Below are 25,851 nucleotides of genomic sequence, written 5' to 3'. Positions count from 1 at the left end.
GTCTCTTTTGGCAAAAAGCTTGGAAAGACGTGCTCCAGAATGGTTGTGGTTATTTCTGTCTAGGTGGTGGAATTAGAAATGATGTTACTTTCTTCATTTTACTTCTACTTTCTAACTTTCTGCTAAAGGAAATCATTTTGTTATTAAAACAACTAAGCAAATTTTCAAAAGTTAATTTTAACAAAAATAAGATAGGGACTGTGTAATGGTGAAGCCTGTCAGTGAGGCTTCTGCGTTCCAAGCAGTGCAGCCTGACTGTGGCTGTGTTTACTAGAAATGCAGTTATTGGAATGATTGAAGTGGGTGATGGGCACAGAAACCTGGGGGACAGCCCGAGAGGCAGCCGCCACCATCAGGCCTCTGCATCAGTCTTGGGACATCATGGCTCCTGGACACGCCCTGCCACTCCAGCTGGACCCCTCCCACCGTGGTGGTGCTGCTGTGGCCTTGAGCGACTCCTTCCGAGTGGGAGTGTTCCACAGGCAGCGGGGGCCTGGGCCTGGGCCTCCAGGGAGCAGGGACAGACCACATCTCCTGCTCCAGGCGTGGGCGGCAGTGCTTTATGCTGTCTCCTGTCTGAACTTCTCTTACATCTGTCCACGCCCAAGGGACGAGCATAATAATAATAAATAATAATAATGATAATAATAGTAGTAGTAGCAGCAGTAATAGCACTGTCTTGAAAGGGAATCTGCCTTGGCTTCAGAATGATTGTTGATCGCCTCTGGTTGGAGTCCCAAGTAATGTTGCTGCTGTGTCCCCTGTGTGATTCAGCCCTTACTTAGAAGCTCTCGTCATTTGTCTGGCTGGCGGAGAACAGAATAGTTACTTTGATAGAGAGGTTGATTTAGATCCATGCCTTGCCTTTAACTCTGGGTTGTTTTGCCCATGAGTTGTGTCCAACGTAATAATGCTGTAAGCTATCTGAGTGCTTTAATTGTCAGAATGTGCCGCTGCAGTTATTGGCTGTTCATAAATATTTAAATGCTTTCCCCTAAATCAGTCCCAGACTTACATGTTTATAATGAACCTAAAACCAAGCAGCAGAAATAGAAATATCATGTGTTAATTGCTCTGGACGTGCTTCCTTTGGTTCTTTACATTTGGCCTGTGGCTTTAATAGAGCACCCAAGTGTCTCCTGTCTGGGGGTAGACGCCATCTGTGTGACAGCTCCTGGCTTATCAGAGTCTGGGGATTCAAGTCCTTAATCGTGTATGATGGTTACAGCAAAAGCTCTGTGGCCTCTTTTAAGTCTGTTTTGCATTTTTCTAGTCAGAAGTTGAATGTGAGATTTAAGAGGTATTTAGAGTTCCTTCTGAGATGAAGACTTCCTGGGCTCCAGAAGAATCGTCAGCTTAGACAATTCGCTCCTCTGAACTTTCAGTTGTTTTAGTAAGGAAGATCTGTTTGATGAACAAGAATATTCGCAAATTCTCCTCCTAAGAATTAGAACCTTTAATTGATCTGAGTAAACGCGTGTGTGCTTTTCAGAGTGTGCCGAGTAGATTGCATAATTTAGTGGATCTTTTATTAGTAGACTTGCAGTTGGGCGTGGGAATATGTAGGATGTTATGACAAATAATATTTGTTAGGTTTTCTATTCTAATTTTTTCCTTTAAGTCTTAGAATTAAAAAACCATTTTGGCAGCCCACAGGATGGTATTTCAGAAAGTCACACACCTTTTCAAAGCAAATTTGATCAAAAACATAAAGTTTGTGGTTTTTTGAGAGTTGTTTCTGTTTGGTGCTGAAATGTCTTGGGTTTCTGGTAGTTTCTCAGAAAGCTGGTGGTGCCTGGTGTTCTGGCAGCTCTCCGGGCCCAGGGCCTGTCTTGGCACCAACCTGAACGCGTGGTATCACCTACTGTAATTTAAGGAGAATCCTCAAACCAGCGTCCGTCTCTGCAGAGACGTTATGTCAGATTCTGCGTCTTCTGCATCTGGGAAACAGAGTTCCCAAACTGCTTTCTGATTCTCCCTCTGCATTTGTGGAGGTCGTTCATTTGGCTCTTTTCAGCTATTTATTTATAGCTTCTTAATAAAAATCTTGAAGCGACTCATCTTAATTGCTTAAATTTGGTATATCACACCTGGTGCCCGTAAAGTCTTTTCTTGGCTCCTGTTGCTGATCTGTTATGGTGCATTGGCTTGCCCTCATCTCCTTTCCCTCTCTCTGGCAAGCAAACTATGCATCATTATTGTAAGCAGTATTATATTAGGGGAAGATGTTTGGTTTATGTGTCAAAAATTTTGGCTTTTTTAATCTTGGACCTGTAGTTTATTAGCTGCGTGTTCTGGCCCTGTTTTCTCTCTTACAGCACCCCTGTATCAGGAGAAATCACATTGTTTTTCAGTGAATCAGCCACCTGTAAATTAACATACCTTTATTTTATGTACCACTAAGAAAGAAAATTCACTGCCTGTTAAACTAAGATAGAACCTTGATTGCAAAATGCATCTTACTCTCAGAAATGATAAATGTGAAGAATCTACATCTCAGATCAATGGAATGTGTTTATGTGAAAGCTCCACTCTCCATATTCTGTCAGAGTGATGGTCTGGAAACCACCGGTCTCGTAATATCACTTCCTTGTTGAAGTTGCTCAGTGGCTCTCCGTGGCCTGAGGATAAGAGCGAAACCCTGAGCCCTGACGGACGAGGTGTAGTGCAGTCTTGATGCAGGTGCGGTGTCTGCTCCTGCAGCATCCACGCCTCCTGGGAACTGCGACTTCTCAGACTCTACCCCCTTCCTGCGGAATCAGGAACTTAGGGGTAGATCCCAGCAATCTGTGTTCTAACAAGCTCTTCAGGAGATGCTGCCGTATGCCTCAGTCGAGGAACCAGGGATGGAGGGCAAACCTGTTTTAAGTTGTTTGGTTCCGTCCTCTACTGTGCGTGAGGTTAATACAGAAGGACGGTGACTGCTAGACTGTGAGGGGCGCACCCTCGGCCCCCGCAGAAAGAGCAGAGCATCGCACAGCGCCTCTCGTGGTCCGGGAACTGTTTCAGTGCCTTCACTTTGGATCGCAGAGAATTCTTTGTGCTGACATATTACACGTTGAAATGATTTCAGTCAGTGCGTGGTTTCAGCTACTTTGAAGATTGACTAGTGGAAGTCGTGAAGAAGGCAGAGGCATTTTAACACTGATTTTCTAATTATCCCTCACAGTTACAACTGTTGACTGCCTTTCTAAGGCCTTTTATTTTATTTTTTTTATTTTTCATTTTTTTGAGGAAGGTTTGCCCTGAGCTAACATCTGCTGCCAATCCTCTTTTTGCTGAGGAAGACTGGCCCTGAGCTAACATCTGTGCCCATCTTCCTCTACGTTATATGCGGGATGCTGCCACAGCATGGCTTGACGAGTGGTGTGTAGGTCCGCACCCGGGATCCAAACCAGCGAACCCCGGGCCACCAAAGCAGAATGTGCAAACTTAGCCGTTGTGCCACCAGGCTGGCCCCTCAAGGCCTTTTAAAGAGCACATGAGAAAGCAAACAGTAAGCGATTGTGATGTGGAAATCGTGGGAGTGTGAGGGAGTGTGTAAAATCAGATGGAGAAGCCAGCTGGCCCGAGGGCCTGGTGTCTCTGACGTGGGGAGCAGTCACAGCGGTGGTATCATGTATCCTTAAGTAAAGACAGCAGCAGCGACAGCGCATCTCAGACAACAAAGAAATGAGGGGGCTGTCTTTGGAATACTGACTGGAGACTGAAGAAGTGGCTTTGCCGATGAGTCCAGTGATGACAAAGAGGCATGTGAAGCATTTGAGTAAATGTGCTTCCTGAGAGTGTGAAAAACAATCTTTGAAAATAATATTCTATAACATGTGAATTTAAATATATACACTTAAGTTAAAAATTTAAATATTATAAGTAAGCATTTTACTGTTTCATTTCTATACCTAAAAATTCACCAAAAATTTGGGGGCAGCAGTTGCCAAAGAATTTTTGTAGTTTCCCAGAAACTCCATTATCCCCTCTGCCTGGAGCGGTCTGCCTCCCCCTCCTCGTGGGGCTCTTGTTTTCCTGGCACATAGGAAGCGTCAGTAAATGCTTGTTATTCAGTTTTGTCCTCAGCACATCTTAGGGACCCAGGATATATTTCTAAAATGAGGTAAAGGGATTTTCTCTCATTTAGACCCTTTTACTATGGATAGATCAAAAAGTAATAGTAATCCATAGAGGAAATATTAGCATATGTTTCAAAATCTTATTTACTAACTAATATATTTGCATTGTTTCAAACAGTATTTGGTTCATTCTATCCCGTTAAAAAAAAACTACCTACAATCTCGCATTCCAATGGCGACTACTGGTATATATCTTTGCCGTCTTCTTGTCTATTTTTTAATTCTTACGTAACTGAATTTACTAAAATGCAGTCTCATTTACCTGACTATAACTGGAATTGGAAAAGTTTTCTTAGTGTGAATCTTTTAAATAGGGATCTAAATTTCACATAAACAGTGAAAAAGGTTTAACTGGGGCCTCATCTTGGTATAAGAATAGCTATAAATTATTAAAAGTAAGTTAGTTTTATCTTTTACTTAACAATGTTTGTCATTGTTGCATCTGTAAGCCGGTTCCTAGAATGAACAAAGAATGATTCAAACGTTGTTTGTGGTGTAATATTCCCCCCCCCCCGACAAAGTCTATTTTTGACTTCATATTTGAATTTTACAGGAGTTGTTAAGAGGGCTTTATCTTGCGGAAGTGGTTGAGAGCTTCATCTCCTTTTCCTCTCATCTCCCCTGGTTCTTTCATATGCAGGGTGCTCTCTTTTGAGGAACCTGTTACTGTGGTGTCTTTGTTGATCTTCTGTAGTTGTTAGTCGCTAGTCCAGGTTCTCATTTGTCAGTATCTTGGTCTGTTACTAAAGTCAACATCTGTTTTGTCACCATGAAATGTTGCCTATGTTAAGTTTTATTGAATTGTGTCTGCATTCCATTGTCAAATGCTTCGTTTCAGTGAAAGAGTGACTGATAATTGATCTGTGCCTCCATCAAACAGATTTATGTCTTTTTTTTTTTAAGTAGAGAGATACTTGAATAGGATCTAATTTCATGACTGGTCAGTTCATTTGTGAATGCTTTTGTGTTATTTACTTCCTTTTGCAACTTCATCACTTCAGAGACTTAGAGTACAAGTGTTTGAATAACAGTCTTTTAAAGGCAATTTTTTTTTTTTTCCCCTGAGGAAGATTAGCCCTAAGCTAATAACATCTATTGCCAATCATCTTCTTCTTCTTTTGCTTGAGGAAGATTAGCCCTGAGCTAACATCTGTGCTAGTCTTCCTCTATTTTGTATGTGGGTCACCACCACAGCATGGCTGACAAGTGGTGTAGGTCTGAGCCTGGATCCAAACCTGTGAACTTGGGCCACTGAAGCAGAGTGCCCTGAACCCAACCATTACACCACAAAGCCAGCCCCTAAATACAGTTTTTTACATTGCCATTTTTGCTTTAATGTTGTACTACAGACTTTTTGTAAACTTCGCTTTAAAAATAAATTTTATTTTTTAATGAATTCAGGAATATTAGATTCATAGGGTCCCATAATATGTTTGCTGCTATAAACAATGATTCTCGATCATCATCGCATCCTTTTTTTTAGCTGAACGATATTTGGATGTTTTCCATGGATGAGTTCCTAAGGGAAGATCACAAGAGAGGGCAATTTTAAAGAGTGTTGATACATACATTGCCCAGTCATTTGAGCAGTTTACATTCATCAGCAGTGTATGAGGGCCTATTTCACTACACCTTTATATGTATGGTGGTTTTTATAAACTGAAACAAACGTGAACGGTATATCAAGGGCTTCTCATTGGTCTGTATGCCTTTCATAGGAAAATAAATCCGCTCTCTGGGTAAGTCTTTTTAGCATCCTGTGTTGCTCCGCCCATCTTGCTTCAGTGTGCCAGATGACTCCTAAAGCACTCGTGGGTCTGTCATTTCCTGAGTCCCCATTTGCTGCTTACTCGCTTCTCTGCCGATTTCAGGGCCTGACGGCGATGGTCTTCAGCATCCATGTCCGCCATCTTGGTAGCTGGGTTTGTTCTGTCCCATGGATGCTGTGCTGTCCCCAGCTGGAGCGCTGCTGTTTGCCTTTGCTCGAGTTACTGCTGCCTTTGCTCGGAGTGCTCCAGCCTCCATCTCTGTCAGTCTCACACATCCTTCAAGGCTCATCTTTGTCTTCAAGTGTCTTTGTCTTTCATTAAAGGATTCCGTGGTTTGGTCACTCTCATCCTCAGATTGAGTCCCACAGCGTCCGCCAGCAGACCGTGTTCATTACTGCTTCAGTGTCTTAAGGCTAGAAGGGGGACTGAGTCTCCTTTACAGAATGCCCTCCCCACTTCCGCCTGGATTCTGCCTGTCCATCAGGACCCAGTTCAATCCCATAAGCCCTCAGCACCTTCCTGGTCACTAGGTCCTCCTCCTTTTCATCAGAACCACTTAGTTCTTCAGTGGAAAGCTTGTGCAGTTTTCGCCGTGGTTCATGGCCTAGATCCCTGGGACAGTGCCTTTGCTTTGCTCTTCTGTTAGCACTCTTACTTGACAGTGTATTCCAGTCTTTTTGCTCTGTATGTGGTTGCTCGACATCCCCCTGCACTTAGCCCAAGTGCTGTAGTTGGATCGGACCAGGACTTTTTCCTGTTCTGTGATCATGGAACCTGACTCGAGAATTTTCTCCCTGTGCTCCCTCTCCATCTGTAGGGGGTAGTGTGGCATGAGAAGGAGAGAAATTTCTCCGCGGTAGCAAAGATTAAGGCTATATGTTTGACATAACAATGGAATATCTAGATGCCTAGATTTTTGTATGTTAGCACAAAAAGGGTGGTCCTTTAAAGCAGCAGTGTTCCTTCAAATTTGGGGGTGTTTTTATATGCTAGCTTTCTTGTGCTGAACTCGCCACAATTTTCTTGTTCTCTTGGGTACCAGCTTTTTAAACAACTGTTGGTGGGCTGGTGTCATTCCAGCTTCAGTTCCACAGTGAAAAGGCAATAAAGAGACTGCTACTTTTGTGAGCAGTAGTTACCGTTAATACAGCAGAAACTAAAATGTTTTTCTGTAAACTACAATGTTTCTACATGAAAGTGACATATGACTGTATATATTAGCTTAACTCAAAGTAAACATATAAAAGGATGCTTTGGCATCATTTCTACATCTTTACTTTGGGCTCATTGTTATATGTCTAAAGAACTTTACTGCATCTTTCTTATTCCCTCTAGTATCCAGATACTGGAATGTCAGAAATTTCTGTTCAAAACATTTTTGAAGAGAGATATTTTCAGAAAGTTAATGTGCTTTGCAGCCTCGATGGAAATTTTCTAAATGTGTTTCAAAAGGTCTAAATCCACGCACTAAACTTTTCTAGTAACAGCTGGTTAACTTGCCACGTATGGTGAGCTGCACCCATTTCTTTGAATCACTTCTCCCACATCCACTTTGGATATTGGTCTTGGCTCCCTTTCGTTTTTGTTATTAAAACCTTCTTAAAAACAGTAGGTTAAAAATAGTTTGTGGACATGGACATTCACCCTTGTCAGTTACTCCCTGTTCCTCTGGGGTCAAGGTAGGTTGTGAGATGTTTGCTCTGCTTTTTTTTTTTTTCAATGATATTTTTAAAAATGAAAAAGCAAAAGTATTTCTTTGGTCTGTCAGGCTATTTTGTGTTAGTACAAGGCATTGCATTTTCTGTATAATTGAGCACAGTAAAGTACACCATATTTGCTCACTTAATTCTTACCTCTTTCCCCCACGGAATGCACAGCATGGAAGAGGAAATTACATTACTGTATTTTTAATGCCCTTAGTATATTTTACCTCCTTTACAGAAGAACTGTGGCAGAATAAATACATTAAAATCTAACATGTTTTCCCTTAATATATTCTGTGCTTAAAAACTACTGTTTCGAGTTACTGGTTCAATTAGTGGCAATAAAGTTCTAGATACAAATTTCCCTTTAACCAGCAAAGGGAGTTCCTCTGGTCTGTGGGATACGCTGTTTGTCTGTCTGTCTGTTTTGGCAGCAAATGGGGTATAAGAGTGACTTCAGAGGAAAGGTGGGTGGGAGGATGGGCTTGGTATAGTTGATTGGGGCTCGAGGCTGGTTGAACACTCTTGCTGGACTCGTCTTTGAAGTGGCTCTGGCTCCCCCAGTGACCAGGCCTCGATCAGGTAGGCCTCAGTTTTCTGTTGGGTAAACTAGATGATGATAATGTCCATCATAGAGCTGTAAGGAGGGTTTAGCGAGTGAAATATGTAAAGGCTTAGGACAACACCTCACGTTTGTTTAGTCTCAGTTGTTATTATTCCACTTAATACTTTTTAGAAAAATTGATTGTTTTCTTTCCTATACAGAAGCTTTTTAGTTTGGTATAATCCCACTTGTCTATTTTTGTTTTTATTACCTGAGCTTTGGGTGTCATATCCATGAAACCATTGCCGAGACCAGTGTTATGAACATTTTCCCTTATGTTTTTTTCTAGGAGGTTTGTAGTTTCACATCTTACATTTAATTCTTTCATCCATTTTGGGTTGATTTTTGTGTACGATGTAATGTAAGGGTCCAGTTGCATTCTTTTGCACGTGGAGATCCAGTTTTCCCAAGACCATTTGTTGAGGAGACCACCCTATAAAAATAACTTGTGTTATTTTTTTTGTACTGGTGGTTTGGCCTCCGGAGTTCATGTGCTTTCTGGTAGCTGCCTGGAACAGGAAGTGGAGAAATAGGTGAACATGTTGTTTTTTCCTTGCAGACGTTTGTGAATTTAGTAAGAAATAGATAAAGTTCTTGAGGACCCCTGAGGGTGCAGTAAGTAGATCTGAACGGGAGGTGAGGAAGAGCTGTGATGTGTCATGGGGCTGAGTTGTGAAAAGAATTCTGGATTTTGAGGCACAGTAAATTTGGCTTTTGAAGTTGTAAGAATAGGAATAGTGGCATTGTTGAAAGAGATGGGAACTTTTAAACATTGCGAGGGGACCTCAGGATCTTTGGGGGTGTCGAGGAATCTGAGACAGAGTCAGAATTCTTCCAAATTCATGATCAAGTGTTTCTGAAAAAGTTTCTTTTCTCTTTGAAGCCGAAGTATGAACTTGGAGCCCAAGGGCAGAAGAAGAGCAAAGGAGGGGCTGTGCATCTCTAGCGTTCACTCAGGTGGGGGAACTCCTCAGTCTCATGTCGTCATCGTTGATGGCCTGTCACTGCTTTGTTCTCCCCAGACGTGGTGTCTTTGCCCCTTGAACTGTCCGTGGACGGGCTGTAAACTAACAGGATGCTTTCCTCTGGGGGCCATCTTCACTCTTGGGGACGTGGATGCTGGGAGGCAGAGGCCTCTTGTCCCCGGCAGTCAAGCCTTGAGATGATGCCCGGTGAAATCCTGGGCTCAGATCCTCCTTGGTTTTTGTCAGGGCATCCTGGCTCATTGTGTGACTCGCATGGTTTGGCTGGTAGCCCCGTTTCTCCCCTTATTAAGCCTAAAGGGAACAATGCAAGCTGAATAGGAAATTGATAAGCTATGCGTTTTAATTTTACTTAAAAATATGTATACATAACATTTTGAGATATAATTCACATAGCATATAGTTCACCCATTTAGAGTACAAGTCACTGGTTTGGTGTATGTTCACAGAGGTGTGTAACCAGCACTACAATCAGTGTTAGAACATTTTCATTACCCTAGAAAGACGTCCTGTACCCTTTAGCAGTCAGTCCCCATTTCTCATCAGTCTCCCAGCCCTAGGCAAGCACTAATCTGCTTTTTCTCTGAATTTGCCTATTTTTGGACATTTTGTATAAATGGAACCCTACAATATGTTGTCTGATCACGGGCTTCTTTGATTTACCATAATGTTTTCAAGGTGCATCCAGATTGTAGCATCTATCAGTACTTGATTCTTCTTTACTGCTAAATAATACTCCATTGTATACATACGCTACATTTTGTTTATCGGTTCATGAACTGATGGGCATTTGGGTGGTTTCTACTTTTTGGCTATTTCAAACAATGCTGCTCTATGAATATTCATGTGCAGATGTTTGAGTGAACATATGTTTCCATTTCTGTTGGGTATATGTTTAAAAGTGAGTTTGCTGGGTCATATAGTAATTGTTGTGTTTAACCTTTTATAGACACGGCCAGAGTATTTTCTGAAGCTGCCGTGCCCTTTTACATTCCACATGCAATGTAAGAGATTTCCAGTTTCTCCACATCCTTGCCACCGCTTATTATTATCTTTTTTTATTATAGCCATCCTCTTGGGTGTGAAGTGGTATCTCACTGTGGCTTTTGTTTTTCTGTTGCTGATGGCTAGTGATGTTGAGAATCGTTACTTACCGTCATGTGCTTGTTGGCCATTTGTGTATCGTCTTTAGAGAAATGTCTAAGATCCTTTGCTCAATTTTAAATGGAGTCATTTATCTTTTTTATTACTGAGTGGTAAGAATTCTTTATTTGCTTTCAGTTATTGGGTTTGGGAGTTAGATGCCTCTGATTCTGGGGGAAAGGACCAGGCAGCATGAACAGTCCCACTTCTCAGTACTAAGGTGTTTCCAGTAATGTAACACAGAGGAAGGGCAGAGGAAGCCAGAGGCGAGAAATGATTTACTCCTGAGCGTGGAGGAAAGAAGTCACAGCTCTCTTACCCTTCTATCCCAATCACCATATTTTTTTTATTTAGCCCAGAACTTGAAAAAATAAAAAGGCTTTCTTTTTAAGGGGGAGGTCTTTGCTGCTGGTGACATGGGTATTCTTTTTTTTTTTTTAAATATTTTATTTTTCCTTTTTCTCCCCAAAGCCCCCTGGTACATAGTTGTTTATTCTTAGTTGTGGGTCCTTCTAGTTGTGGCATGTGGGACGCTGCCTCAAAATGGACTGATGCGCGCTGCACCATGTCCGCGCTCAGGATCCGAACCAGCGAAACCTTGGGCCACCGAAGCAGAGCGCACGAACTTAACCACTTGGCCACAGGGCCGGCCCCTGGATCTCTTTTTAATGCGTGAATTTTGTATCTTCCTTGAACACATATTCAATGATTTTTTTAAAAATCAAGCAAAACATATTTCTCCTATTTTGTTTACTGGGAAATATTTAAATATGGTAGTTCCCTAAATGCTTCACAGACAAATATGACTTTATATTGATTGTATTGAAAGTAGATTTAATATTTTCACATAATTATTAATGTATTTTGGAGATATTCAGATTCTGAGACTCAACAGAAGTTTGTACTTGGTCGTAAAAACCTGTGTTTTGAAGAAAATTTTAGTAGCACAGTTGACAACTTTGAAATCCACAGCAGCGTTGTTCAGTAGGACTGTCTGTGATGAGGAAAGTGTTCTGTCCCTGTGGTCACCTGCCCCCACCTGCGGCTGCTGAGTGCTTGAAACGTGGCTGAGAAGACTGACTGCTGAGTTTTTAGATTGCGTTATTTTTAGTTAAAATTTAAATTTAAGTAGCCACAAGTGGCTGGCAGCTCCCTTCCACAGGTTCCAGACAGCACAGGTGTAGAACCTCACCAATCTACTGTTACTTTTTTAAAGTATGAGTTTAGTTGTGAGAATATCTTATAAGAAATAAGTGCAATATAGTTTTGGTAAGTATTTTTACTGAATTTCTTTCCTCTTTTCTCCACAGTCTTAAGAATGCTTGTTTTCTAGACGCAGCCTATTAAATTTTATAAATAAAATTAAATTTCTGCTTCTGTGTCTGTAATTACAACGTAAAAAAATGGCTCAGAAGATTTTCTCCAAATTTAGAAGGTTTGAGATGTTCCGAGTGAAAATATAGCTGTGTGTCATACGTCAGAGTGGCTTTGGGGGAGTGTGGTGACCGTCCTCTGTGAGAGAGGCTGGCGGATGGTGGGGAAGCCCTGCCACACTTCGCTCAGGACATGACACAGATGGGAGCATCCTGTGGGTCCAAGTATGAGTCTTAAATAGAAAGTTACTGGGGCAGATGACCCTAATGGCTGGTGGGCAGCCCTCCGCAGCCTGCTCCAGGGTGAGGGGCAGCACTGATTCTCCAGGGCACTTGGAGAGGGCTGGGCGCTGGTCTTAAGTAACACCCGTCACCCACTGTCCTTACAGGCCCAGGAGCCAGCCAGACTTCATTGATAGTTTGTGGAAGGTGGCGATGTTCTAGGTACATTGAACTTTTATTAACATGATCGCGAAAGCTCCCGAAAGAAAAGGGAGTCAGTTGGTGTGATATTTTAACATACTTTTTATTAAAGCTCATGTGTGTCTCGAGATTTGGGCTTTTTCTCGTGGAAAGTTTAACTTGTATTTAGCAGATAAACACTGGAAACTTTTTCAGGCCAAGAAGGACATTTAGGTCACTTTAAATAGTAGCTCAACATACCAAATTCGTGAAATTAAATAGGAATGATGGCAAGATGTGTTTTAACTGACAGCTCGCAGTTGGATTTAGAATACTGAATGTTCCAGAATGGAGGATGGTGGCAAGCTGACACCTGAGCCAGCATTAGCCAAATGATAAGTGAAGGGTGTGCTCGCTGCCTGGTTAGAGTGTGTGAAGATCTTTTCTAAGGAAAGGATAGAGGTTCTGAATTCCTAGAAATAACTCTAACAAAACCTATGCAGGCTCTTCGTGGAGAAAATGACAGAATATTCCTGAGGACATAAAAGCGCTCTTGAATATAAAATAAACGGGATGGGATGATCCACTTCCACTGTGTGGAAGTCACTTCTGAAATAGTCTGACATTCAGTGCACGTGTGTAACTTGATCATCTGATCTAAATAGTTACTGGGACAGTTGGTTGTCCAGATGGGCTAAGCTAATACTAGGCTCTACCTCGTACTTCAAAGAAGAATTGCAGGTGGATAATTATCTAGATTATCAACATATCAGAGTCAAAGATGTGATAGCCTGCTCGTTAGAGTTTTTACTTCTAGATAGACACTTTCGAGCGATGGATTCCATATTTTATTCTTTTGTGACCCACTGCATACAAAGATCTATCCATGTATAGCTGAAATTTGTTTAAAGCATACTCTTACTACATGAAACTCACTTAGGTGTTTTCTACTTTATTCCATTTGAAAAAATTTACTGTCTGTGACCCAGTACATTGATTTCATGAGTTTCCGAGTGTAGCTTGATGAAGACTGCCTTTGAGAAATTTTTGTACACATGTACAAGGAGATGAGTGTGAAAATTTAGATGGTTTGTAATAATGTAAAGTGACACATTAATTGAGAAAAGGGCTCAATCTTCTGACCAATGCTCAGCCAGTGAAATACTATATGACAGCTAAAATGAGAACTGGAGTTACCTCTACCAACATGGATAAACTGAGTGAAAACAAATTCTAGGATGACACATACAGTGTGCTACAGGGTAACATTTGTTGTTACCCGCTATATGGTTAAAGAATGAAACATGCATAGGACGGATGAAGCGTCACTGCGGCAGAGCTGTTACCTGTGGAAGGAGCCGGAACAAACTGGGGCCTTCAGCTCTGTCTGTAATATAAGCAGTCCTTAATTTGAAGAGATTTGAAGGAAATGTGACTAAATGTTAAGATTTGTTAATGTTGCAGCTGGGTATACCTGTTTTGTGTCTTGTCAATAAGGGGATATAATATAATAAACAAGAGGGGAGAAAAGAGCAAAGGGGTTGAGATGAGGCTAGAGCAGTGAGCCAGGCCAGGATCATCAGAGTTCTGTTTATCATGTTACAAAGATTTTGCTTTATCTTGAGAGCAGAAGGATTTGAGAAAGCAATGATAAGATCAGATTTGTGGTGTCTCTGTTTTTGTTTTGTTTTTGCGGAGGAAGATTCGCCCTGAGCTAATGTCTCTTGCCAATCTTCCTCTGTTTTGTTTGTGAGCTGCTGCCACAGCATGGCCACTGGTACACAGGTGGTGTAGGTCTGTGCCTGGGAACCGAACCAGGCCACCAAAGTGGAGCATGCCAAGCTTGACCACTAGGCCACCAGGAGGACTGGCCCAGATTAGTGTTTTGAAGGATCACTTTCACTACAGTGTGGGCCATAAATTGGGTGAGCAGAGCCTGAGGGAAGCACATGGTGATAATTCAGTCGAGGGGGTTTGTGGTCTGCACGCAGCAGGACAGTGAGAGGGTGGAAGGGGAGGCTCTGTAGACATCAGGGAGGTGGGCCCGTTCTGTGGGGGCAGAGGCTGAGGATAGCCCCCAGCTCCCGTGTGCACCGCTGAAGTTCTCAGTGGTGGTCCTCTTCCCGGGAAGGGGGATGGCAGAGCTGGACTCGGTCAAAGGTGGTAAATGCAGAGAACCACAGGACGGGTCATCGTTTTCTCTAGGAAGATGATTATGCTAGTCATTTGCAGCTTGATTCTTTAAAGAACTAAAAATAAAATGTTGTAATTATGTGTTGTTCACAGAAGGGTATTTTTTTTTTTTTTAGTTTGGTTTTGATTAAGAATGTGATTTTCTGTTTAAAAATGAAACAAAGAAAGGTCTAACGAAGTCCTTGTTTGAATAGTAACGGAGATATTTGAAATCTCCAGAGAGATTTCAACAGAGAATCGGTTTTGCCTCATGATACAGTTTATACATATATTTACTGAACTTCTGGTGTACCATTAGGTATTGGAATAATCTGTTGGGTTTTTTTCTTCTCATCTTTCAGGAGTTAGCTTTCTCAAACATTGTAAAAATTTTTAAAGTAATGCCACTGTTTCCTAGGTCTTAGAATTCTAATTTCTGTTTCGTTTGCAGCTGGTTTCAGGAAGCCAGCTTTGCATTTATTCTTTTATTACTTTACTGTCTTCCTTTCCACATGAAAGAAATTTGATAAAACCCAAACTTGACAGTTTCACCTGACGCCATAAATAGAAACCTGTCTTTTTGTAGGAACGTGCTGGAGATGCACCTGCTTGTGGAACGGAAACCTGCTTGGCTTGTGTACATCTGTCTCTATATGTTGGAGCTGTTGCTTAGAAAGCTTCAAAGAGGTGACATGTTAGGAGTCATTCATGCAAACAGGCATGGCTGTTGTGTGTCTCATTCTTGGGGATTACAGTAAATCCGTACAGTGCCTGGCACAATGCACGGCACACAGCGGATCTTTAGTAAATACTTGTTGAATGAAAGTACGGGACCAACATATTGAGTATTTGAACCTTTTACAGTTGTTAGTGTCTGTTGAAGTTCACTTACTACTTTGTGAAGATGGAACATCACTCGTGGTATCATATTTTTACTTAGCATACGAAAGCATGGTTCTCAGTGAGCGGATTTATTTAGGTGGTTTGGAATGCTCCTCTAATGTGGTTTATGATGGCATGAGCCCTATTTGTGTGGAAGTCTTCACTGGTCAGGCAGTTTTATAAAGTCCTGATGAAGATTTCCAGGTAAAGCTTTTTTGTTTGTTTAAATTCACATATATGTTATCCAGAATGCTAAGGTAAATAATGTTATTGTGTTTGACATTTATTTTTAAAAATTAAGAGGAGAAAAGGATTTAGGAGGTATTTTCTAAAATAAGGAAGTAATTTCATGTTTTTGAATTAAAGAAAATAGTCAAATGTTTGAACATGTGCTAGCTTCTTGACCTAACAGATTAAATACCTGTGTCTCAAGAACTCTGTTATCCAGGATTCTTTCGTTCTTCACCTGAGTTATCTAAAACACAGTGAGAGTAGGAGGGCCGAGTTGTGAATTTTGCAGTGTGTCGAGTGGGGGGCGTGGAGGAGGGGTCAACCTGCAGCTGGGGGAGGAAGATGTGTATGCAGTTACTGACGGTGCAGGGCAATGGCAGGAAGCGCTGTGGTCGAGGTCTGTGGAGGACACAGACGTTTCGCAGGGGGTTGATCAAATTGGACTTGATTGTGAAGGAAGAGCATAATTTGGTGAGATGAGAGTGAGCAAGAATGGCGTTTATAGGGCGGAAGAGACGAGGTCGAGCCGAGGTGGGAGCCAGAGCAGGGAGGACGGAGTGGCGGGGGCAGGCTGTGCAGGAGTGGCCTTCAGTGCCACGTTCCGCCTGGACCGTGAAGATGTGGAAGGAGAGCCATGACTGGTCAGCACGTGAGGAACCTCTCCAGAAGAGGCTTTCCAGTTCTGCTGACGTCAGGGAAAGGCTCTGGAAGGCGATGGTAAAGGAGAGTTGTTGCAGTTGATTTTTCTTTTTACCTGAAGAGATGATGCATAAATCTTTTTTTGGAATTATTGCCTGCAAGCCCATTCTGGGCAGGTGGAGTTAAGCTGGTGATGTCACATGCTCTCAACACGCCTTTTCTGGATTGAGAGGTGGTGGCCTGAAGCAGACCCCCTGGGGTGTCTGTGTGCCGTCCGTGGTGGGCTCAACCATGTCGTCTTACTCTGGATCATTTGCACAAAGAGTAATTACATCAATAGTGAAATTTTATTTTGTGCCAGTTGTAATTTTAAAAAAATTAGTTTTTAAGAAGATATCTTTGAATAAATGTGAAATATTTAGATAAGGTCTGGCTCAAAACAGGAACTAGACTTTAGTTGGCTTTTTCCGCCAGTAAAATTACGAGTATAAATGTCCCTGTCCTAATTCCAGTGTAGCTCCAACAAATACTCCGTGAGGTCAGGCGCCTTGTCAGTCTCGTTCGTGACGAAACAAACACAGAAATGGCCAGTGGGGTGATAGTTCCGCTTAAGTGCAAGTGTGTTGGACTTATGTTTTAAAATTCATGTTGTCAGTTTAATTTCTGTATTTATACCAGAATGCTCCTTCTCAAAAATGTGACTAATGAAAACTTAGAAGGAATGCTGTGGGATAACAGTGTTTAAAGAGTTACAGTACTCAGAATAGATACTGATCCAAGTGAGAAAATAGAAGTTTTAGAACTTAGCAATGATTTTACAGTTAAAAGCTAATTTTCTGCTTAAAATGCTTAAGTTGTTAGAATCTTGTCTTCACTTGGTCAGAATTGATCAAATTGTTAGATTTTAAGCTTCAAACTGTATTGATTATAGTGCCTTCATTATTTTTATAGCAAGGAATGTTACTTATTAGTAAAATGACAGACGAGTGTAAGGAAACTGGAAACAGTCTTCCTTTTGTTGCTGGGATGTTTCTAGTGAATGTGTGCAGGAGTCCCTTCTGAGCAGTTAAACTGTGGAGAAGGGTGCTCCCTGGGCCCGCCTGGTGGCACAGCGGTTAGGTGCGCACGTTCCACTTCAGTGGCCCGGGGTTCATCTGTTTGGATCCCGGGTGTGGACATGGCACCGCTTGTCAAGCCATGCCGTGGCAGGTGTCCCACATATAAAGTAGAGGAAGATGGGCACGGATGTTAGCTCAGGGCCAGTCTTCCTCAGCAAAAAGAGGAGGATTGGCAGCAGTTAGCTCAGGGCTAATCTTCCTCAAAAAAAAGAAGAGGGAAAAAAAAGGACGCTCCCTGATGATGAGGGGGTAACTCCAGAGTTCTGTAGAGCGCTTCGGCAGTATGTTTGGCTTCTAAATGTGTGGAATCTTTGACCTGATAATTTACTCCTGAGACCGTGTCCCAAGAATATAATTTGCAAAATATAGGCAGAGATGTGTAACTAAAGATGTTTTGCACGGTGTTATATACAATCTCCCAAGACTGGAAATGAATGCTTAAGGAATTTTGGTAGATTTGTATAATGACGTTGTTTTTGCCTATTAAAATGATACTTAGAGAGTTTTTAATGACACGAGAAAATGCCCCTGAAAATAGTGATCTCAAATTATGTAAAAGATACCTGGGTGAAAATTGGGAAGGAAGTATATGGAGATGGTATGGTTTATCTCTGGACAACCAAGATTGTAGACAGTGTTTCTTGATAGTTCTGTCATTTACATGTTTTTAATAATGAACAAGCATTATAGTTGTAATCCTAAGAGAGATAAATAGTACTTTCCAGGCAGAAAAACCACAGGTCATATCTTTGTTTTGGCAAGTTGGCTCTGGTAAAGGAAGATGGGTTGAATGGGGAGGGGGTCATGGCGTCAGAGACGGGCGATGCAGGGTGGCGTGTGAGGCAAGGAGATGGATAAGGGAGACGCCCAGGAGGAGCAGCGTCAGGATTCAAGGATGGATAGCCAGAGCAGGCAGAGAATGCGCTGGGGTGTCGACCTTGGCACACAGGTATGGTTGGGGCGAAAGCAGCGTTTGATGTGACATTGATTTGAGGTCCCAGAAGAAGTGTCTAGATTTTCCGTACACCAGTTCAGCAGGCAGGTGAGATGCTTGTCTGAATCCCAAGAAGGACGTGAGGGCTGTTGTAGCTAGGGGAATGAGGAATCCTGGAAGAAGCGTGTCCCAGAGAGCTGTGGTAGCTTGCTCAAGGCCACAGGACTCACAGCTGATGGAGCTGGAACTTAAACCAGGCCTGTGAACTTTCGTGATCATGCTTTTAAACCACTACTATGTACTTTTCCGAATTTTGTGTGTGTGTGTGTGTGTGAGGAAGATTGGCCCTAAGCTAACATCTGTTGCCATTCTTGCTCTTTTGTGTTTTTTTGCTTGAGGAAGATGGTCGCTGAGCTAACATCTATGCCAGTCTTCCTCTATTTTGTCTGGGGGGCGCCATCTCAGCATGGCTTGGTGAGCCATGCATATGTCCACGCCCAGGATCCGAGCCCGGGCACCCTGGGCCACCGCGGTGGAGCACGTGAATGTAATCACTACGTCACGGGGCGGGCCCTGTACTTTTCCAATGTTAATGAACGAATTAAGATATTGCTTACTTTGTAAAGACAAGTGTATAAAGGCAGCAATATGATATGTTTTAGAGATTTTTGTCACAAAAATGGTGAGTGGACCAGTTCACTCACATGAAATTCGTTTTCTGACTCTACCAAATAAATACTGCTAATATGTTTAAATTAATGACGTGTAGTTCATTTTATCAGTTTCTACCCTTGTTTCCCCGCAATACCAAAAGCTGATTGTTCGGCACGTGTTGTTGTTTCTCCTCCTCTGGTGATCCCATAAACGTTTTAAACGATTCAGGAGCCCCTTCGGAACCAATTAGATACGTCCTGGGAGTCAGGGCTGGGAATCGGAGGGTCTTGATGAAGGAAAGTGGTTAACTGTAATGAAAATAATGTATTAAAATTCTACTAAAATGGTAAGCTAGTTTTGGGTTTTTTTGGTGGTTTGTATCATATAGTAACAGACTATTTCAAGGTGTTTTTATTTTAGCTGTGTCTCACAAGTTAGACTGTCAAACGTGTAAGTGGATCCAAGAATTAGGAGAAACAAAGTCACTTAGAGCATTCAGTATGTAAAATATTAATTTTATTGTCACATTCAAACTCCACTTTTTTTAGGGGAGGCTGAATTTAGTTTTTTTGTCTGCTGATTTTAAAACATTAATGGTTTAAATGAAGCCATATTTCACTTTTCAGGATTTAAGTAGTAATATTTGAGTTCCTAAAATTCTCCATAACAAGTACTGATGAATTGCCTGTTTAACTCGTGAGCCTCCAGGTCAAGTGTATGCTGGTTAGGAATTTTTGCCTGTTCTTGCCAGCAGTTTGTGACTGAGTCATTAGTAAGCTTCTTTACTCATGAAGTCCTGATATGTAGAAATAGTATCTCTGTTCAACAGAATTTCTTATACTTGCACATGGCACCTCGTTATTTACTGCATATTTGGGGGGAAAGGAGTAGGAAATACTTTCTTTAATACAGAAAACTTTTGTGACTCCTTTGAAGTTCAGAATCGATGTAAGACAATGAAATCGAAGTGTTAGATTATATAGGCTTAATGGTTTAGAAAGTAGCAGGCACGTGCCTTTTCAGTTCTGATTTTTCGTTCAGCGTATTTTGTTTAATGTCTGTCTTAGTAAGGACCTGTGCTAGGTACAGGCACTGAGGCACAGCTCCTGTCCTCAGTCATCTATTCAGCAGCATCCCTAGTGAAGGGGGAGGGGCACCTGGTGCTGCAAAGCCTGGGAGGAACCTGGGCATAGGAGCTGCTGGACCTGCCTCAGGGCGTGGGGAGAACGCAGTGGGGCGGGGCGGGGGCGGGGGGGGGGGTGGGGGGGGGTTGGTATGAAAATGCTGTTACCGATTGCTAGTTTTTAAGAGAAGGATGCAAAAAGAGAATTCTGTTGTAATGACATATGGGCCTGGTCTGAGTGAGACTGTCGAGTTTCTCCAGTGAAGAATTTTCCGTATTCCTGTCCAGGGGAGAAAGAGAGGAGCTGGGCATATGTTTTGGGAGCAGAGTGGAGTAAGGAGTCAGAGATTCTCACTATTCGTCATTAAAACGGTTTCTCATCCCAATATCTGATCCTACCCTCTGGGCCTAGTGTCTCCAAAAGGTCCAGTCTTCGAGTCAGGCTGCCCTGGGGGTGGGGACTGCGGAAAGGGAGCCGGGCTCAGCAGCATCCCCCAGCTGCGGCCGTGGTGCTGAGGCTCCCCTGGAGCTGGCGGGCTGGCTCCTGTCCATGTCTCTGTCTGCGCTGACTGTTGCTTGTAGCTGCTTGTGTCCTTCCTAGCTGGTATCTCCTCCATTCACTTTGTTTTCTAAAAAATAGTGTTTTGGTTTTTTTTTTAAGCTTCACTGCGTGATTGTGTATCCTAGTTGTTACTTTAGTTCTCTCTGTGAGCCGCCTGGTTCCACGACCAGGAAATGACCCTGGGCCGCGGTGGTAAGCGCGCTGAGTCTCAACCACCAGGCTGGCTCCATACTGTTGAAGTTTTTGTTCCTTGATTTTTACTTCCTAAAAATGTCCCACAGGGTCGTGAGTGACTCCTGCAGCATGAGTCTTAACCATGGGTGTGTCTCAGCGAGTGACTTGTGCCTGCACCACGTGCTCGCCCTGCTCAGTCAACGTCCTCATGCTAGGTTTCTGGTTTTTGAAAAAGCTGCCACATAATTGTGGAGTATAGTTCTCTTTAAGAACTATTGTATTATGGCTTCTAAATTAAAAATAGATTAAATTTGCACGGCATTTTATATCATATCAGAAATAAACCCAAATTCTTCATTCAAGGGTGTCAAAATCTGGTCCCAAGCGTTCTTTCTAACATTTCTGCCATGTTTGTCTGTGGGTCCCTCGTATGTCTGCAGAACTGCACAAGCCTTTCCTGCTGCCGTGTCTGCTCTCGTTCAGGAAGGCCCTCTTGCCTCCAAAGCCCTTTCCCTGGCTATGACTCTTTCTTCCTCACAGCTCAGCCTCAGTTGTCACTCTTCTCTAAGCATTCCTTGGGACTCGACTAGCCAGACAGAACCTGTCTGCCTTTCTGTGTATTTTGTGCTTGTCGTTGTATCTCCTGGACTTTATAACAGTCCCCGAAACTGTGTGGCTTGAGTGTGTTTTGAGTTAATTCAGGAAGTAATGTTTTCAACCCAGTGTCTGCCTTGTTTTATATTATTTGTGTACCTCTCTGATCTAATCTGTTAGACTCCTGAATCCGTGAATGAAGATACATATTTTACTCATTTTGGCGATAAAATAGAGTTCAGTAAATATGTCTTGAACAGGTAGGCGGGCTGTCTCCTCTGTACTTGGGTCCTCAAGTAGAATTTGGAATGTGGGGCGGAATCACAAAGCGTGTGACACAAAGCAAGGGGGGAACACTGCAGCCCGGAGTTCTCTTGCTCTGAGTTGGAGGGATGCTCGCACAGGGAGGGCTGCAGGCCCGGCCCCGGCAGGGAGACGGGCCTCGTGTGTTCCAGGACGGCCTTCCGCGGTCGGAGGAGCTGGCGCTGAAGCGGGGCCGTGTCGTCTGGGGCTGTGAGAGAAAGCCGTGAGGCTCATGGGTGCTGCTCTGAGCACCGCCTTAGGGCTCGGGTTTCTGTTCCACCTGAGGTGAGGCACCTCTGATGCTCGGCTTGGAAGCTGTTTTTCCCGCCTGTTCAGTGCTGCCTTGCAAGGTTGCGAGTGGTTTAAAACTAGGCGGCGAGGGTGGGACTGGGTTTCCTGTGCGCCAGTGTCCGTGACTGAGGCTCCTCAGGATGTCAGATTTGGTGGTGAAAAGTGATCCACTTGGAGTGTGTGGGAGCCGCTCACAGGGGAGAACCCACTGGTGGCTGTGATGGTCTTTTTTGCTGAGGAAGATTGCCCCTGAGCTGGCATGTTTGCCAGTCTCCCTCTGTTTTCTGATGGGTCGCTGCCACAGCATGGCTGCTGACCTATGAGTGGTCTAGGTCTGCGCCTGGGAACCGAACCTGGGCCACCGAAGCTGAGCCTGCCGAACTCAACCGCTAGGCCGCAGGGCTGGCCCCTCTGATGGTTTTTTTTTTGAATCAGCTTTATTAAGGTATAATTTACTTAAAGTGAAAATTCACCGATTTTAGGGGTACGAGTCAATGGGTTGTGACCAGTGTACACACACGGTGTAACCACAACCACATCATGAGGTGACATTTCATCAGCACCAGCAGTCCCCTGGAGCCCTTTCGTGGTTGGTATCCCACCCCCTCCTTAGCCCCTGGCAGCCATTGATCTGCTCTCGTCACTGTAGTTTTGCCTTCTTAAGATGGAGTCACGTACTGTGTGGTCGTTTGTGTTTGCCTTCTTCCTCTCAGCACAGTGCTCTGAGTTCATTCATGTCTCTGTTTATTGCTCATTGTCTTATTACTGCTGAGTAGTTATTCCATTGTTTAGCCACACTTTATCCTTTCTACCAGCATCTTTTGGAGAGCTTGAAACTGGCACATTATTTGTCTAAGGGTCTGCTTGGCATCTAATGTGCCAACTAGTTTAAAAGCTCTTTAAAGTCAAATAGGAAATTAGACTAAAGGACTTGTATGTAATGGTTGCAGTGGTCACACGTGCGTGGGCTAATGTTCAGGCGTGGCCCTGACCCACCTGCATCAGGGTCTCCTGGGGTGCTTAGCAGGCGTGCAGACTCCCGGGCTCCCCTCGGCCTTGGTGAGTCACCCCTCGTGGCTGGAGAGGTGAGTGCTGTACGTGGATGTCCGTGCTGCAGAGGACCCATCTCCTCCCTGTGTGCGTGCGTCCTAAATGCTTCGGGTTCAAACCTGTCTCCCGCGTCAGCCGTCTGCCGCCTCCCCTCCCTCCACAGCGGCTGCCGGCCCAGCAGAGGCTTCGTCCCCCTAGAAAGCTGGGTGTGGGAAGATCTCAGTGTTGCCCGTTGCTGTCTGGTGGGGCCCGCTTCGTTCCAGGCTCTCCACTCGGGAGTTATGTGACCTTGAGCGAGTGATGTACCCCTTGTGCCGCGTTGTCCTCATCTGTGAAAGTGGGGTGAATAATTGTACTCATGGCATAGAGTTGCTTGAGGATTGAGTGAGTTAATTAGGAGTAAAGTGCTCAGAATAGTACTGTTACTTAAGAGTTTGCTTTTTGAAATACTGTGATTTTAAACCACGTGTTTATCGCCAGTCTGGAGACAGACCATCCGTGTTTGCTTTGGTTTACTCACGTCTTCACCAGTTTGTTACGAATCACCATTTTTTCTTGTAATTCAGCCCTTCCTTCCTGATGGTTTCCTCTCTTCCTGAAATACATTCTTTCGAAGTTTCTTTAGAATAGGGCCTGTGAATGGTAAACTCAGTTTTTGTTGATTTGAAAGTATCTTTATTTGCTTTGTATTTATATTTTTTCTTTAGCCAGGTGTCCAACCGACAAGGACAGGTACTGGCTCTTAGCTTCTTGGTGATCTTACACTGCTGCTGTTCGACTTCCCTTCTGTCCTTTGAGAGGTCTGGGGACAGTGTAATTGTCGTTCCTGTGCAGGACATTTGACTGTTTCCCCTGTGTTTTTTCTCTTTGCCTTGGAGTTCTTCAGTTTTACTGAACTGGGGATGTCCTTCTCTCTGGCACACGTTGTGCCTTCCGAATCTGAGAAGCTATGTTTCTATCACTTCCGCACACTTCTCAGTAGTTATTGCTTCTAATGGCGTCTCTCTCTTTCTCCCTTTTTCGAGAACCCCAGGTGGCAGACAGTTAGACCTTGTCATTCTCCTCTCCGTTTCTCAACCTTGATTTCGTATTTTCAATCTCTTTATCTTTCTGTGATGCATCCTAGGCGATTTCTTCAGGTCCATCTTCTGGTCTCTTGTTTGTTGTCTCATCAATTCAGCAAATTTTAGACCTTTTTTTTTTCCTGCTCATGATTTAATTTCCTTCCTTTATTTCTATCAACATCATGAGCATACTTATTTTATAGTTTATATTTCATAATAGTATATCTGAAATCTATTTTTGCTGTTTATTATTTCTTTGGGCTTGCTCATAGGGTTTTGTTTCCTTGCTTATTTGGTGATTTGCATAAGTTGTTAAATCATATTTGCCCAATCTTTATCATTTAGGATTCCAAGGAGCCCTGACTGAGGGCGCATTTCTCCCAGGAGAACTTGTTTTTGCTTCTTGCAGATGCGCTGGGATGGCGTTGACCCAGAAGCACTCTGGATTGATTTCTTGCTTTGGGGGTTTCCAAGACTGGGTAGGTATAATAGTCAATTGAAATGCTAACTCTGCACGGGGCGGGGGAGCTTGAGGTGACAGATTCTTGGGGGAGGTCCTCTGCCATCCTGAGAAGCACGTGTGCGGCGTCCCAGGTTCGTCTCATGGGCTGACCCTGGTGTCTGGCTTTCCTTCCTGCAGTCCCATCTCTTCCTAGAGCCTGTCCTTGGATGCCAGCTCACGTAGTTGGAATCCTAACCTACTCGCGCCGTATTCTTGGGTCTCTCCCCTTGGGATTGGATTTTGTGCTTCCAAAAATCTGGTTTCCTTGGAAGATGTTTTTCTGGTGGCTTCTTCAGGTATCCAGCAGTCTCTGGAAATGGCCGCTCCTGCAGGAGTCCTATTAATGGGCTTCAGCGTCTTTGAAGAGCTATGTACACAATTCCTCTAGTAAGGCTGGCGTTAGTGTCAGTTGAAACAAGTCTTCAAAAATAGAGCTGTTTATCTAAAATTTAAGAGTATGGATGAATGAAATTGTAAGGTTTCAGAGAGGCAGAATGTGTTGAAGAGGACTAATAAATCTTCAGGTGACCAAAATTCTGGGCCAGCAATTGTAAATTTTTTCTCTCTCTAAGGGAAACGTTTTTTAAGATGGGAATAGTTTTTTTGTCCTGTGGAACCCTAGTTCACAAGAAGGTCTCTAAGTACTGGGCTTAACTTTGTACTTGTCAAAAAAATCCAGTTAGAGCAAGTCATGTGCTATTGGAGAATGTATATTAAGCGGTTTGCTTACTCATTAAATTTTAAAAATCAGTTTTAGGCTTCTTTTTCTTCAAAGATGATTTAATAGCAATACACTCCATTTTGTCATGTTGCCTTGCAGAAATATACAACAGTTAACAGTAGAGATCCTTGTGAAACTTTTCTTGAATCTCTTAACTAATCATGGTTATAAAACACATGGGTTTAAAAGCAGAGGGGTTGGGGGTGGGACTGATGCTGGCCTTTGCCCCGAGGGCCAGAGGTCTGGTGGGAATGTTGTGTGTGATGTGTCAGGGTGTGCTTATTCGGCCCAGCTGGAGCCCTGAGGAAGCGGGTCCATGGCAGCCACACACGGAAGCGTGGGGAGGTGAGGCTGCCTGTCGGGGGCACAGTGACCATACCAGGAAATTTATGTATCATCTCTTTTAATTATCACAAGACTCTGACTTTCATTAGAGGCCCAGAGAAGTTGTCAGAGGCTTGAGTTCTCATGGATTTTAGTTGCTGGAACTGGTGTTCAAACCTCCCCCAGACCTCTGTACCAGAAAGCTGCATGTCGCTTGGACTTTGACTTTTATCCTAACTCTCCAGCCCTCACATAGAATTAGATAGGACTGGCCCAGGCCCTAGACCGACACTTGGTTATTTCGTGAATTCTCCCTAGGTGCCGGGAGTGGGGTGGCCGTAGATATGAGCCGCTTTCCCAGCATCTACTTTCTCTTTGCTTGTTTTCCTTTCCTGTCTTCATAAATTAA

The 25,851-nt window shown here is 43.3% G+C and overlaps 1 protein-coding gene across 48 annotated transcripts in view; it reads left to right on the top strand.

Annotated features, from left to right (window-relative positions):
• SRPK2 (SRSF protein kinase 2) overlaps positions 1–25,851 on the top strand; it is a 228,861-nt gene that overhangs the window by 118,212 nt on the left and 84,798 nt on the right. For 4 of the 48 annotated variants that reach the window (XM_070617110.1, XM_070617098.1, XM_070617097.1 and 1 more), the window contains exon 1: positions 21,522–21,775. The exons of 43 other annotated variants lie outside the window; for them this stretch is intronic. In XM_070617110.1, the coding sequence (XP_070473211.1) occupies positions 21,723–21,775 (53 nt within the window). In that variant the 5' untranslated portion in view covers positions 21,522–21,722. Of the gene's footprint in view, positions 1–9,086; positions 9,161–21,521; positions 21,776–25,851 lie in introns of those variants that run through there. One more of the 48 variants, XM_070617117.1, reaches the window with a different exon arrangement.

The sequence above is a fragment of the Equus przewalskii genome, chromosome 4, assembly GCF_037783145.1.
Source record: "Equus przewalskii isolate Varuska chromosome 4, EquPr2, whole genome shotgun sequence".
In the NCBI taxonomy this organism is placed as follows: Eukaryota; Metazoa; Chordata; class Mammalia; order Perissodactyla; family Equidae; genus Equus; species Equus przewalskii.
This window is presented reverse-complemented; position numbering and strand designations above follow the sequence as displayed.